Source organism: Phoxinus phoxinus (genome assembly GCF_949152265.1).
Source record: "Phoxinus phoxinus genome assembly, chromosome: 12".
In the NCBI taxonomy this organism is placed as follows: Eukaryota; Metazoa; Chordata; class Actinopteri; order Cypriniformes; family Leuciscidae; genus Phoxinus; species Phoxinus phoxinus.
Window position 1 is genome coordinate 13,402,704 of NC_136887.1, and position 16,469 is coordinate 13,419,172.

The 16,469-nt window shown below is 38.4% G+C and overlaps 2 protein-coding genes across 5 annotated transcripts in view; both read left to right on the forward strand.

Moving 5' to 3' along the window:
• The first annotated feature begins 2 nt into the window (after window positions 1-2).
• gabra6a (gamma-aminobutyric acid type A receptor subunit alpha6a) lies at window positions 3-14,696 on the forward strand. 4 transcript variants are annotated; one of them, XM_079631557.1, is made up of 10 exons: window positions 3-149; window positions 1,236-1,342; window positions 1,503-1,570; window positions 1,856-2,076; window positions 2,245-2,327; window positions 2,512-2,655; window positions 5,140-5,292; window positions 7,274-7,521; window positions 9,902-10,131; window positions 12,699-12,875. In XM_079631557.1, the coding sequence occupies exons 1-10, from the start codon at window positions 100-102 to the stop codon at window positions 12,766-12,768; spliced, it is 1,374 nt and encodes a 457-aa protein (XP_079487683.1). In that variant the 5' UTR covers window positions 3-99; the 3' UTR covers window positions 12,769-12,875. The 4 variants fall into 4 exon arrangements, with proteins under 4 accessions (XP_079487683.1, XP_079487685.1, XP_079487686.1 ...); XM_079631559.1 differs by lacking the exon at window positions 12,699-12,875 and adding an exon at window positions 13,380-14,696 and having other exon boundaries at window positions 12-149; XM_079631560.1 differs by lacking the exons at window positions 3-149; window positions 12,699-12,875 and adding exons at window positions 647-1,117; window positions 13,380-14,696.
• A 400-nt stretch (window positions 14,697-15,096) lies between these two features.
• Window positions 15,097-16,469, forward strand: part of gabrb2a (gamma-aminobutyric acid type A receptor subunit beta2a) — a 47,524-nt gene continuing 46,151 nt past the window's right edge. Inside the window, exons 1-2 of the mRNA XM_079631556.1 lie at window positions 15,097-15,730; window positions 15,823-15,914. Coding sequence (XP_079487682.1) covers window positions 15,657-15,730; window positions 15,823-15,914 — 166 coding nt within the window. The 5' untranslated portion in view covers window positions 15,097-15,656. The remainder of the gene's footprint in view (window positions 15,731-15,822; window positions 15,915-16,469) is intronic.

Genomic DNA, 16,469 nt, shown 5'->3' on the forward strand with positions numbered 1-16,469 from the left:
GCACATCAGTAGCAATAACAGCTATTGCTACAGTGCAGAAGCTGGATACATTTCTCATACATTCTGGCAATATCTCGAAGTGTCTTCTTCTGCAGCGGAATGCTGTGGCATGACGGATCATGTGGGCCATCTAGTGTATTGGAGGTCAGGTAAAGAGTTAGTTTGGAAAGCTTTGTCTAAGTAGGAAATATGTACAGCCAGTCGGTCATTGTCAAAAAATAATCTCTATTTTGTGTGTGTATGTGTTTAAATAAATCGGCTATGGATCTGTTTTACGTGCATTTAGAACACTTTATTTCTCTGGCCATAGAAATACATAGATCCCTCATTATAAGCCGTCCGCCATATTGGAACGGTCAAAGTCCGTGAACATGAGTGCGAGTTGTCTGTGGGTCTGTAACCGCAGTTAGATGCATATATGAATATCTATCTATATATGCAATAGACTTCAGCAGATAATTTAGCAAAACTAACACATTAAAACAAGACGAAGGCGTCAGCTGATACGACATTAAAAGTTTAACATAGTACAAAAAGTTGTAATATTGAGTTAATACATATAAAAACACAAACAAACACATTCTCACATGTGAAAGGTTATCCAATTTCTTCAGCAATTTAAAATTCGGCAGTTTCAAAACCAGACGCTACGTGGCATCATTGATTCTTACTGTGAGTGACGACTGTTCCAAGATGGCGGGCGCGTCGACGTGCCGAATGTGCGGTCGAATGTGAATTATACACATACGCCCCCTGACAATAAATGTATTTATTGCGTGGTTAGGGGAAGTCAGGGCTGCACTGCAAATTTTAGTGAAGCTCAAAATCTAGCAAGAAGTTTGCTAGTTTAAAGGCCTATGTCTTTTTTTGCTAGTTGAACTACTCTTTAACCTGTTGCTTAAAAAAGCAAGTGGATTTTCCTGATCCCTTAATTTGATTATCCTCAAAGCTTTCTACTTCACATTCAGCCCTCCATATAGTGCCAGTCATACATACAAGACAGTGCTACAGTTGATCTGTAGTGCATTATGACTTTTAAATATTGACAGGTGAATTAATTTCTTTATTTTTTTGCCACTAAAATGGCTTTTCTTTTGGTCTTGTTATGTCTCACAAGGTAAGCTAATGGATTAAGCAAAGTATACTTTAAATGAATTTACTTTAATGCTTTATTTAATTTAAGCTCTAAATTCACTGAAAGGACTAACCAAGATGGGTTTTTTATTTCCATTTAGTGTTGCAAATGTAATAGGTAAGCAAAAGATAAATTCAGAAAACATAACGCGGATCCTAGATGGACTTCTTGAGGGTTATGACAATCGACTGAGGCCAGGATCTGGAGGTAAGCACAGGCCTCCCGGGCGGGCGGCATTGAAATAATGTAGGCCTATTATTAAGATTTTCTATACTATGACGTTTGCTACATTATGTATTTCAATGAACTTAGTAATAATATTTTGAAATTTTTTGCATGTATGTGTAACATATGATTAACTTTACAGTCTCTGTAACTGAGGTCAAAACAGACATATTTGTTACAAGTTTTGGACCAGTATCTGATGTAAATATGGTAAGGAAATACAGCCTAAACTTTATTGTTTTATTTATGTACAAATTCCACATCACTGACAAAACTTAGTTATAGTGCTTCCGGTCCTGTGGCTAAAGCAGATAATACCGTAAGCTGAACTTAGTCTCTCACGGTGCAAATGTCTGTTCATACTAATATCAGTATGTCAAGCATCTCCCACAATATGCTTAGAGAACTCAAATTATGAGTTATTGAGTTATATATTCTTATTGAGATAATGAGATCAGAAGACGATTCACAGAAATAAATTGTTCTCCCTCTCAGGAGTACACCATGGATATGTTTTTCCGCCAAATGTGGGTTGATGAGAGGTTAGCCTTTCAGGGGCCCATTGAAATACTGCCTTTGAACAACCGCATGGTGGACAAGATCTGGACCCCTGATACATTTTTTCGCAATGCAAGGAGATCACACGCACACAACACGACGACTCCTAACAAGCTGTTCCGGATCATGCAAAATGGAACGGTCTTTTACACCATGAGGTAAAACAACCAGATGAGCTGAGTACTGAATAACACTTGATGGGAAACCCTTAAAAAATTGGCTAGTTTCCCTTTGAACAATACAAACGTTAATTATGTTTCTTTGCTGTTATATCATGTTATATCATTTGGGTCACCTAGTAAACACCTATTTTCTCTATATTTTAGGCTGACTGTAAGTGCAGAATGTCCAATGGTGTTGATGGACTTTCCTATGGATGGGCACACATGTCCTCTCCTGTTTGGAAGCTGTAAGATCTATCTATCTGTCCATCTATTTATCCATCCATCCACCCATCCATCCATCCATCCATCCATCCATCCATCCATCCACCCACAGTCATCCATTCATCCACCCAGTCATCCATCCATCCATCCATCCACAGCCATCAATCCCACCCACCATTTTTTAACTGCTTTCTCTTATACCTTCAGATGCTTACACTAATCGTGAAATTGTCTACACATGGAGGAAGGGTCTTCAGGCATCTGTAGATTTTCCTCCAGAATCATCAAGCCTACTTCAGTATGATCTTTTGGGCCAGACCTTGTTCAGTGAAACATATAAATTCAGTACAGGTATGTTTTTAGTTATTGCTCGGTTTTCTCCGAATATTACAGATGTAGCATGTCAAATGTCTTGTACTATTGCTATGGAAAATGACTTATCTAGTTGTGTGTGTTAAGAGCTACAAGTCAGGCTGATCCCCGGGCAGCTTTCCCTCTGAGAAGCAATCTAAGATGCTTAACTGATCAGGCCTAATTCATGATGTCTGTCTTTAAAAATATCTGTGTGTCCCGAGGATGACCAGGGGCTCAGTAATGAGAAATTTATGGGCAGGCAAAAGGCAGGGACCACCCGCTACGTACCCATCATATCTGTGGAAATGGATCAGGCACCTAAAAGAAAGGATTGTGCGTGTGCCCCTAAAGCTTAACTCTCATCTTCTGACTTAAAGGGATACTTCAGCATTTAGCATTAAGATTTGTATCAGTAGAAAACCTGTGGTATTTTCGAATTACTTCCCTCCCTCATGTCCCCCTGAGACGAGAGATTTATGAATTTTTTTGTCTGGACGCAAAAATCGTCATTTTGTGTCATCGGAGGATTTTTTTGGCCAGAGGCTAGAGACTACGCCAGTAGTAGTAGGCGTCTTTTAAAGGGCCCCTATTTTAAAGGTTCCTAATGTTGTTTTGAAGTCTCCTACAACAGGTTTACATGCATCAAAGATAAAAAAACTGTTTTATTTTCTCATAATATACATTTGCACATCACCAGATTTTCAATGAATCAATCTCTCTAAATCCCTCCTTTCCACAAACTAGTCTGCTCTGATTGGCCAGACAGCTCAGTCTGTTGTGATTGGTTTACTGCGTACAGCACGCGTTGAAAACAAAAACTCCCATTGCCATAACAACGTCAGCTCTGCGTGTCTTGAGGCTTCCAACACCGTAAACTAAACACAGTAACGAACAATTTACCATATCAATCCGAGCGCGAGTCCGATGATGAAACACTAGAAGAACTAGTCATTCAACATGAACCTCCATCGCAAGGACGACTCGAGCTGGACATTACTCAGCTTGAGGTACTTTATGAGATGTTGCAACTGTAATTCCTCACTATCAGCATGTCCAGCAAGTGCATGTCCATCAACCGATTATTTCACTTTTACAATTTTTTTTACAGAGTATAATTCATATATATTGCAGTGAACACGTGGAAACTGTATCAATAACAGTGCATGTATGCAATGTACATTAGCCGAGCTCTAGCGTGAATGACTGATGTAACATGGTGGTAAAACAAATCTTGCGCGAATCTCTTTGCTAGTTTGTTTTGGTTCCGTGCGCCGGTGAGCAATGGCGAGCGAAAGAGAGAGAGTGTTGTTGCAGCTGGAGCTAATCGACGTTGAACAACAAATTATTTTATTGCAAATGTTTAATCGCAGAAGAAAAAGAAGACGTCAGCGAAGGTGGTCTGTACGACCAAGCCAACATTTTGAGCAATCTCTTTCCATGAATTGTTTGCCATCTGGCAGTCTTTGTAGTGCGCTGAAGAGGAATTGTACAGATGGTCGTACTTTCGTACTTCCTCGATCAAACGTTCCTCAACTTGATCCATCGTTGAACACAAACAGTGCAGTGGTCACTTTAAAAATGGCGCTATAGCGGGAGGGGGAAACCGGAAAAACTACACTCCGGAAATGATGTATAATCTGACCAATCACAGCCCTTGTGGTCTGTGTCGCCTCGACGCGTAGTTAAAAATTTTTGGAGGTGCACGTCGAGCTACGGCGGAGGGGGCGGAGAGGGGTTCGCGTCGACGCAGAAGGGTCTGCGGGGGTACGCCGTCGATTCGACGCAGAAGCATAAAACAGGCTTAAGTTTCCCTGGTGTCTGCGCGCGCAATAAGTGGGCGGGCAATATGCTAATGTTTCGTCTTGACGTCACGACGAAACGGCTGATGACTCGTTTGAAAAACAATTAATTTCATTCACTCAGAGTCGACTCTTACTTTTGAAAGACAATAACTTTGCATACGGTACACTTTCAGATTTAAAATTTTGCAGGATGTTTTCATTCACTTAGGATGTTACACACTACATGAAAGGTCATTTTCAAAAATCCATAATAGGGGCCCTTTAAGTTTCGAGTCAACTAGTAGCCTAGCCTAGTTGTTTAACTGCGCTCTTACCGGTAGGCGTGGCTTGGGAGTGGCCTCGTAGGGCAGCAAAGCAAGTGCATTCTGGGAGTTGTTGTCTTTCATCCAGATGAGCCAAAAATAAATTTTCTGGCTTTTCTCAGTCTACAAGGCTCCAAATTCAAAAACAATTTCACATTTCTACTACATAAATGACCCATTTTAAATACACATTCATCTTTCCAGAGGTGAAGTATCCCTTTAAGGACAGAAATTAAGAGTCAAAAGGCAAAATTCTCTCTAAATGTTTTGGAAACCAGTTTGGCCAAATGGCCCTGATCACAGCACCATATGGATGTGTACAGGCTGCATAATTTGTCTTCTTTAATGTCCTCCTCTAATCTCTTGGCACCATCTAGGTCTGTATTCTGTCCAGGTTGTCCATTTCTATCTTCAGAGAAAGCTTGGCTACCATCTTATTCAAACGTACATCCCTTTGATTATGGTGGTTGTCCTGTCACAAGTCGCATTCTGGATCAACAAGGAGTCTGTTCCGGCTCGAACAGTGGCTGGTACGAGTGTGTCTTTTTTTAAATGTTCATATTTCTAAAAAGTTCTAAAGAGTTCTAAAAAGACAATGAACATATACACTGAACACCAAGTCTCTTATGCTCAGCAATGATGCATTTATTTGATAAAACGTACAGTAAAAACAATAATATTGTGAAATAGCATTACAATAAAAATATATTTTAAAATGTAATTTATTCCTGTGATGGTAAAGCAGAACTTTGATCATCATAACTCCAGTCTTCAGTGTCACATGATACTTCAGAAATCATTCTAATATGATTTGATGCTCAAGAGACATTTATTATGTTGAAAACAATTGTGCTAGTTAATATTTTTGTGGAAATTGTGATGAATGTTTTTCAGGATCTTTCGATGAATTGAAAGTTCAAAATAACAGCATTTATCTGAAATATACATGTTTTGTTATAAATATTTTACTGTCACTTTTGCTCAATTTAATGCATCCTTGCTGAATAAAACAATTACATTCTTAAAAAGTTAAGAATGTAATTCTTAAAATTTCCTTAAACTTACTAACCCAAACTTTTGAACAGTGTGGTGCATGTCATATTTTAGTGTTTCAATATGAAATGCAAAGTGCAGTTTTAACATTGTGACCCTACCTGTTGTAAAATAGAAAATTTAACAATATTTCATATCAATTGCAATGTTTTCCATTAGCTTCTAGCCATCTATCCCAGTAAAGAGACCACATGCTATCCATATTTATTCTATGGAAAAACATACTACTATTACTGTTGCTGCAATACATATGCATACTTTGCTAAGTATGCAGTTTTTTTGTATACATGCAATAACAGAATGATGAATTACAAAATGTGCTGTATTATAGATTACACTGCAAAACAGTAGAATGTGCTTGACTTGACCATTTATTTTTAGAATGATGAATGAACTGGAAGTAATATCAGCCTCAGTTTTTTATCTCTTGACTCATTATTTGATCGTACTGCCAAATGTTGCATTTTTACAAAAAGGGAATTAAAATAGCTAAATAGTTTTTATTTCCAGAATGATGACCCTGAATTACAAATGTAATATGATCAGCTCATATGACGGATATAGTTCCGTCACATGACAATAATGTCAATACTACATGACAATACTACCCTTTAAACATTAACTGTGGAATTACTTCCAAATATTTCTATTTACCTTTATATTTATAAAATTTTTGTTGTTGTTGTTTAGTTACCACTGCAACATTTCTAATTTTAATTTAAGTGTAAAGTTTTTTAAATCTAATATTTGTATTTCATTTAAGCTTTATTACAGTTAACAAAAACGTTTTTTATACTACGATTTTAATAGTTTTAGTTAACCGTAACAACACTAACATTTTACTAAGAAGTACACTAGTATTCAAAGAAGTACACTAGTATTCATTACGAACATAGCCTTAGTTTTCACGTCCCTCACGGGAATGTGACTTGATTACCATAGTTAGACGCATATATGATTGGCTATCTGCAATAGACTTCAGCAGATGATTTTGCTAAACTAACACAATACAACAAGACAAAGGCGTCAGCTTACGCAACATTAAAAAGTTACCATAGTAAAAGTAAAAACGTTAAAAAGTACCACAGTTAAAACCTGTAATATTGAGTTAGTACATAGAAAAATACAAACCAACACATTCTCACATGTGAAAGGTTACCACATTTCTTAAAGAATTTAAATCTTGGCGGTTTAACAACCAGAAGCTATGCAATGTTGTGGCATCATTGATTCATACTGTGAGTGACGACACGCTGACCGTTCCTAGATGTCTGTAGCGGTCGAATGTGTAATCTACGTATAAATATCAATGCCATGAAGCAGAGGGCATAGTTATGTATACCTATGCTCTCTGCTTTTGTTTCATGTTCTCACTGTTTCTTGCTTTTTGTCTCATATTTGCATGTATATCTGTAATTGTGAGTATAGCGTGTTCACATAGTCCCTTCTGACCTTCAGGAATCACCACTGTGCTCACCATGACTACTCTAAGCATCAGTGCCCGCTCCTCACTACCCAAAGTCTCCTACGCCACCGCCATGGACTGGTTCATCGCCGTCTGCTTTGCCTTCGTGGCTTCGGCCCTCGTCGAGTTTGCAGCGGTCAACTACTTTGCCACGCTCGAGGTCAACAGGGAAAAACGCAAGCTCTCCAGGGGCTCCATTCTGGAGTCCGTAGCCCAGGGCAGCGATGATGACGAGGAGACGGTAACTATCTCCTGTGAGCCTCGCTTAGGCAGAGGGTAATTAACACTGTACTCCGGTCGAAAACCACAGCTGACGGAGCTCCTGGTCATGTGATATGCACAACACGAGCGCTGCTCTTCACAAACCAGTGAACTGTGTCACTGTTATTGTGATGCTAAACGAGTGTCGCTGCAGCTGCATACATGCGCCTCCCAAAGGGATGGTTAAATACCTCTGAAGACATATTTAGCACGCATAACTAATCATAGCACATGGGCTAACCTTTAATGTGTCCACTGCTGTTAAGAAGCGACTTTGTTCAGGTGTTCAGTCCTCCGTGAGGAGTCATTCACCTGCTCTGTGCCGCTCTCGCAGCCACGTGTGAATTGTAGTTCTTATCTGTTGTGCTGAGTTAGATATGGTAATTCAACAGGCGTGCAGCGTCTCCCGGGACTGCTCTCACACGGGGAGCTCATGGTTGGTGTTTTAAAAATAGCCCCCCGTATTAAAACTGCGAGCCATGACTCCTATAATCTCTCACCTGTGCTGTGGATCCGTTTGCTCCAGTTCTCTCTCTGGCTTAGACTGGAAGAGGAAAGAAATATGACCACATTAAGTGCCAGCATGAAGGGTTTAGTTTAACATATTATTTTCATTAAGTACAATCAAATATATTAGCAGTTGACCGATATTTTGGCTAGGCAATTATTAAGCAGATATTTGGCTATTTAGGTGATGAAAAAGTGGCACATTAGCAGGAGTCAAACCAAGCAGCTCTCTTTTGGTTGATGTGGCGAATTCGCGTGGAAAAACTTGAACCTGTTATGAAATCTGTGTTCGGAGATCTTTCGCCCTAACGAGAATGTCATGATTGTGTGGATTATATTGAAATGACTGGGTTTCAAGCAATGCTCAATTTCACCACACTGTAAAAAATAAATTCTGGGAACCACTATGGTAAAAAAGAAGCAAATATGTTGCCAGAATTTTACTTTAACAAATATTGTAGATACATTATAGGTTTTATGGATTTAGCTGAAATTTACAGTAAAATACTGGATCAAAAATACTGTAATTAAAGGGATAGTTCACTCAAAAATGAAAATTAGCCCATGATACACTCACCCACCTTCAAGTCATTCTATGTTTTATATGACTTTCTTCTTTCAGACGAATACAATCGGAGGTATATTAAAAAACGTCCTGGCTCTTCCAAGCTTTATAATGGCCGTTTCTGTTTTGAAGTCCATAAAAGTGCATCTATCCATCATAAAAGTGCTCCACACGGCTCCGGGGGTTAATAAAGACCTTCTGAAGTGAAGTGATGCGTTTGTGTGAGAAAAATATCCATATTTAAAACTTTATGAAGTAAAATAACTAGCTTCCGGCCTAACGAACATACGGATTCGACTTAAGTCTAAAGCGCAACTTATGCGAGTAATACGACGTCCTGCTGAAATTTACGCTACGCCATGATGCACTATACGCTACTTCTGACGTCACAAGCTGCGTAAGTTACACTTTAGACGCAAGTTTGGCTGGAGGCTAGAATTTTACTTTGTAACGTGTTAAATATGGATATTTTTCTTACACAAACGCATCGCTTCATTTCAGAAGGCCTTTATTAACCCCTGGAGCCGTGTGGAGCACTTTTATGATGGACAGATGCACTTTTATGGACTTCAAAACAGAAACGGCCATTCACTGCCATTGTAAAGCTTGGAAGAGCCAGGGCATTTTTTTATATAACTCTTGATTGTATTCGTCTGAAAGAAGAAAGTCATACACACCTAGGGTGACTTGAGGGTGACTAAATCATGGGATAATTTTCATTTTTGAGTGAATTATCCCTTTAAAGCTAATAATTTCTACAAGCTGAGATAAATACTAAATAACATAACTTACATAAGATGTAACATAGATCATATGTACTTAATTGATAGCAGAAAAAAACTAAGAAGAAATTCCAATGAAAGAATTCTGGGAATGTAAATGTACAGTTTTTCCAGAGTAAATTATAAGATGAATTGTGTAAAATACATTTAACAGTATTATGGAGTATTTTATTATTGCGGTATTTTATTGTTCGATTTATCACAGTATATTGTAAGACATATTTACTGTTAACCAATCAACAGTTTTTTTTTTTGTCTTTTACCTTTAAAAATTTGGAATATCTTTTAACACTACCCCTAATGTCAGTTCCTCACAGTTCATTTAAAATATGCCTATTTTCTGAGTAAATCAGAGTGAATTTTAAGTAATTATGATCTTCATGTTAATTTTTATTTATTTAAAGCTGTTATGTGAATAACACTTGAATGGTTCCCCTAAATATATTTCTCTTATATCAGGTAAGCTTGTTCACAGTTTCTTGACCTATTTGTTTCTTTCGCCGTAGCCTCAGTCTGATGGCTACACTCGCAGAAGACAGACAGACTCTGTGTCTGAAGCGCCCAACACTCGCATTCCCATCTTCCTTCAGGGCTCAGCCGTCCCACCCAACATAATGCTGGCAGGCACCAGTACCATAGACGAGTATGCCCGCATCCTCTTTCCTCTGGCCTTCGGGATCTTCAACCTCGTCTACTGGTACATCTACCTCAGCAAGGACACCTTGGAAAAGCCCAGGTCTGTGCTCACACCACTATAGGTCTTAGTGTTTTATGATCATTTATGTGTTCTTTCTCTCAGTAATAAAGGAGTAAATCACTAATCAATTGGTTCTTTTAGACAGCAATAAGATTAAAGGTGCGTTAAAGGATAATTCCGGTATTTAACACCTTGAGTCTATATTGTAGTTTGTTTTGGATGAACAAGAGTGGTGGACAACATTTTTTTGACAATGGTTCCTCTCTCGAGTTTTTGACTATAATAGAATTGGCCATGGACCCATTTAACATTGGAGTCAATGGGCATGTCCGAAAATGTCATTAAAACAGCCATTAATGTTCGTTTACAAAACTGTTAAACTCACCGAGTGGTTAGTGGTGTTCGTTGATGATTATAAACAATATATCGTCGCAATATATGATTCCAATCCGTTTATTTTGCTATAGTGGAACTATTTTTTCAACAATGGGATTTTACAAAATGACGAATAAAACAAGACCGAAACTGTATTTCGCAACACTTTTTGTTTCTGGAACATCAACTAACATCACTAATCACTCGGTGAGTTGCACAGTTTTGTAAAAATGTCAGAATTACAGTGATTACGATATTTCTGAAAAAAGTGTTCACGTCCTCGTAGAACAATTTTCGGAGAGCTCAGACTTCTCTGCAACGCAAACACTCAAAATGGCAATGGCAGTAGTTGTCTTGTAATATTTCTGTTTACTAATTCATATAATTTACTATCGTTAATGTCTTAATAATGCAAGATTAATGAAAGACATAGAATATAGTTTAGTGCAGCTAGCCCAGAGTTGGATAACTAATGTCTAATATCCAGTAAGCGATATCTGAGAATCGTTGCCAAACAAACACACCCTCCCTTCATTGCTCCGCCCCCAAAATGCACGAACGCGCAATGCAAGAGCGCATGTCCCTTCATCATAGCTGAAGCTATGCAAATTAAACTTTTGCCAAAAATAAAGCAAGATGATAAATGAACAACAAGGAAGTACACAACATTCAGTACACAAGAGTATACAAGCAAGAGTTTGTTGTTAGTCGCCAGCAGCACACACTCAAAACCTTGTTACTCACGTATGGAGCAGAAACAAAGCAACCTCTGCGTCCGTTTTCAGGCCTTCCCGCTTCGGTCTCTCCAGCGCTGGAAATCTTTTCTAATATTAACGTGGATCCTAAAGCTCTTCCCTGATCATAGCCCTTCTTTTTCCAGTGATATTCCTCTGAGCTTTTCTCTTTTGTAATGTCTCTCAGCCATCTCTCTTTCTACAGTCTTTCTTCAAATCTGCCTCTTGCTTACTCTCTCTCCTCCCCCATCACGAGTGTTTACGCCCCCTACTGCTGATTGGCTACAAGTTTGTTGTGATCCACTTTTTCTACAGGGTTTCTCAGAAATCGCTTACTGCACCTTTAAAGTTACCGTGAAATCAAAACTGACAATTATTTTTTCTTTAATGGAATATTGCAGTGTTTATTATAAATAATTTATCTGTGCACTTATTATATATTTTATTTATATTCATTATTATAATTTAATTAATATGCCCTCATAATATTTCATTAAAAAACAGTAAATTCCCTTCTTCTTTGTACTAGGACAATAATCCTTATATTCCAGCAGCCTGTCAATCACATGAGATCGCAAAAATTAGCAAATGTCAACAATCCAATCAATTCCTGATGGACAGAATCAAGTCAAATACCAATTCTTTCTCGTTTGATAAGCCAATTCACTTGGATATACATCACAATAGGGAAGAAAAAACTATTGCAATGTCCGCTTTATCCAGACTTTAATAAGCAAAATAATCTTGTGTATTAAAGAGTTAGTTCGCCCAAAATGGAAAATTCTGTCATTAATTACTCATGTCGTTCCAAACCCGTAAGACTTTCGTTCATATTTGGAACACAAATGAAGATCTTTTTAGTGAAATCTGAGAGAGTTCTCGTCCTTCATTGACAGCAAAGCAACTACCACTTTGATACTTTTCAAGGTAGTAAAGACATTATTATTATAATACATGAGGGTGAGTAATTAATGACAGAATTTTCATTTTTGGGTTAACTATCCCTTTAAGTATATAAAAAATTATAAAAGTTACTTGTATTGTAGGTTTGTCTGATAACACAAATGACAGATTTATTTTGTAATTCCAAGTTTAACTACACGATCAGGATCAGCTCATTGTCATCTAGTAATTGCGGTAATTACAGCATAATGTGAACGCATCTTAAATTAATAGCAAACAGAACATTTTGACTACCGTTACTGACTAAGAAAATATGTCTATTTTTTTCTCTGAAAATGAAAGGATAAACCCATGAGACAAAATGTATGATGTAATAAAGCACTCCATTAAGTCTAACGATCTTTAAAAAAAAACCACAATAGCATTTTGATTATAGGCCATAATTGCAAGATATATATAGGCCTCTTATAGGGGCAAGGAGTTGTATCGCGGATTCTTTGGCATTTATTTTTCCTGTGGTTTTCATATTTGGATCTGCTCTGTAGCTTATCTTCTCATCACAGCTACACAGAATGGTGTGGATGTGTTTTTCAGGAAACTACGATGGCACACGTTTTTCCACCGGATCTTTTATCGAGGCTGTAAATACATGAATAATTTCTGAACCTAAAACAGCCGCAGGACTTGAGTAGGTGAGAACAGGAGAGATGATGTTCCTTCTGGGTGACCCTGTTCCTGCGGTTGTTGAGGTTAGAGCCCTATCCAAGATTTATCACTTAGGGCCAACTCTTAAAAAAAAATCCTCTGCTAGATTTTTCTCTCTCCACCAAATGCTTGAATCATCTGATATGTTCAAAGGGACCATGAAGCAAACGTCACATTTAATCCCAAATTTCCCTCAATGCCGAAGGCATGAGATTTACCGAATCAAGAAAATCAACACATCCTCTCAAAATAGTCACTTATCAAACTCAAAAGCTAAAGTTTCATTATTTGTTTCCTGAGGGGAGCTAAAGGCAGTCATTTGAGGCCTTTGCAATGTACTGCTTGAAATATAAGATGCAATAATGTACGTCTTAAAATGGCATCGAGCCATCGCTCTGCGCATTACCACCCCGATTTCACACAGGGAAAAAAAATGATTTTCATCAAACATTAATCATTGACGTCAGGATACAGGCGATGAAAGCGCGTGCGAGGCTGTGAACACTTGCGTGCCACGTTCTCATCTCTGCTGATCTTGTATTTGTCTTTTGTTGTGTTTTATCTCCACAGGGAGATCGAGTGAGTTTCTCCTGAGAAGCACAAGACATATTCAGCAGAAAGACTGTGTCCTCGGCTACAGGGTGCGCTTTCCTTTGGACCTCTCTTTCTCCGTCTCGCACTTTCGTCATCTAGCAACTTCATCCCTGATAGAGCACGCGCCTGTCTGACACTATTTGACAAGCATTTGATCCTGTTCCTTTCGCATTTTATCATCTATATATACTTTCCACTCCACTTGCCTTTATATTCACAGCCGAGGGCCACGTCGTTATACTACACTGCAAACCCTCCTCTGGTTCTGCTCTAGTTCTTCTCTAGTTCTGCTCTTCTGCATGTGTGTGTGTGTGTGTGTGTGTAGCACACTATGGAGTTGATGACATAATCTGCAGCTCTAAGTGGTGATGCAACATTGAACCAATGCTTTCAGTGGCCTGCCCTCTACAGAGACGCGGCTCGCACTACACTAGATCAAAAGCAGTGGGTTTATACTGACAGCTTCAAAGATTTCGCCTTGAAAATAAAGGAGAAAAAGTGTATCCATAGAACTGAACTTTTACCAACACCATTCACACGCATACGTTTGCAGAAGCGTATGGTGATTCTCTTGACGCGGTGGCGCTGTAATAGAGGGATAAAGTAAATCTCAGTGTGGGGGGTGGATGTTTAATATGCGTTCTCGGCTCGCGGTTTATTTGATGTTCTCTGATGTTTCTCTGTGCATCTAGTTCTCGGCTCTCTCTGTTGGGAGAGCATGCATATGCCCAGGAACGCATGATGATGCCTGGTGCTGATGTACTCATAAATCCAGACAACTCATAATATAATTATGCTTAACATCATAAATGGCTTTTAAAACCCATTTGGAGGAGACAATGTGGCACTGAAGAATAAACATGCAAGTGCTAATGTAAATCTCAGGAATTAAGTACATTCATTTACTGAATTGTACTTGCATTATGTACTTGCATAATGTGTGTTTGTATTAACGTAATTAGGATATTTTTTTTCTTTATATATATTTATTTGTCTGATGGTCAACTCATGCAATCTACTAAACATAAAAAAAAGAATGTTTAAAGATGATTATTTTCACAGTTCCATTTAATGGAACTCTAATGGCACAGAAATACACATTTCATCTGTAAAGACCTAATGTTTGTGTGGTTTTTTCAAAGTTTAAATAAAGATTTTGAAAGTACTATGTCACTCTTTCTACTTAGAAATGTCACGTTTAATTCAATGTGTTACTCGCCATTTCTTTGTAAATAATTGTAAAAATTTACCAGCAATTTCACAGTAAAACAATTTCAGTTTTTGTGGTCATCTATATACGTCAAAGTAGTAAACTCCTGAAACTTCACAAAATAACCTTTTAACAGATATAGGCCTGGTTTCACAGACTGGGCTTAGATTAAGTCAGGATTATTCCTTTTTTTCAATTAGGACATTTAAGTAGATTTTATAAACGTATCTTATAAAAAAATATTACTAGTGTGCATCTTGAGACAAAACAATGACACTGACATATTTTAAGATACAGTGCAAGTTGCTTTCAGTTAAAACAGCTCAAACATGCATTTTAGTCTTGGACTGATTGTGAAACCAGGCAAATTTAAAAACGGACTTCAAATATTGATGATTCGTCCTGCACCCAGGGGCGTTTCCAGCTTTTTGTCCAATCAAATTCTCTCTAGAATGATAATGTCCCTTCCCCTCATACCACCTGTTTCTGACTAGCAATAGCAAGCGGCTATTCACAGTAAACTAAAGACTACTGTCCTATTTCAATTGGATATACTACACAGCGAAGCAACCTTTACTCGTGAAGCAATTTCATTTGGTCTTTGTAATATGTTTAAATGTTATTATCTGTTTCTCGCAGAATAAATACACTGCGAAGTAACTCTTAGCGGCTCTTTATTCGAGACGTTTAAAGCAGATGTTAATGACTATGATGATACCTGAAGTTCGGTATGACTGAAAAACCCCTTCATGTAACCTTCAGGACGCTGCACTAACCTGTCAAGTTCCAGATTCACACACACGACTAAAAATGCTGCATGAAGATCACCTGATGTCTTCTTTTCTTGACTTGGTTTATTCAGTCGTCCCTTTAATTTTTCCCCCGCAATGGAAACAGCTCATCCAGCATCATCAGGAGCTGCTCTTTGATCTGGAGCTGGCGTGTGCGCATGCGCAGCTCATTGCCTTCGCTGCACTGGCTTCAGTAAGTTGGATGTGCGCCGTCTTCATCATCACATCCAAAACCCCATCAAAACTGTTGCAATGGAGAGTATCGGAAAAACCCCACATATCTTCTTATTATGTCCGCTGATCGTGGCTGTGGCATGCGCGCAGAGGTATGGTTGCATTTTGTGCCTTTTTCGAAAAGAAAATGTTGTGGTTTGGGGATGTAACAGGAATTTACGAACATCTCGTGATATTATTGCAGTAGCAGAGACCCGAGCAATATGCCAGTGGTCAAAGACACCGTGGACAGACTCATGAAAGGATACGACATTCGGCTGAGGCCAGATTTCGGAGGTAATGCATGTGTACAATTCGTATAATTGTTGCATTTGGTTTGTCACGCGCACTAACATGCCCAATTACTCATGCAAACCTTGTTCATTCATCTCAGTCTCTGATCAGGCGTGCATGTCAATGCATGAGAAAAAAAAAATGAACGCATGCTTATTTACTGCTGTTTTGCCATTTTATCTTTTCCCAGAGAGGGACGCGAACTTGGGGATCAATTCAATTTGCAGTGCAACTTTTGTTGCATCATGACGACAAATGAAATGTCAAGCTTTACAAAAATATCCTTTGATGCACGCGCATACACGCGAGTCCATCAGAGAAGATGCTCAAGCTGTTATTGATAGATGGACACGTCCAACTGTTCATTTGTCAGTCATGCAGTTGCATTTGTGCGTTCACCTCCAGTGGTTGTTACAAATCAACAATTTCATGCGCATTGCCACGTGAATATGGGGTGTTGGTGTTTCATATATGTAATGTCACAATAAAATGATTTAGTGTAATTAGGCACAATCTGTCCCTGGATGAAGTGTGGGTATATACATGCATGCAATTCAA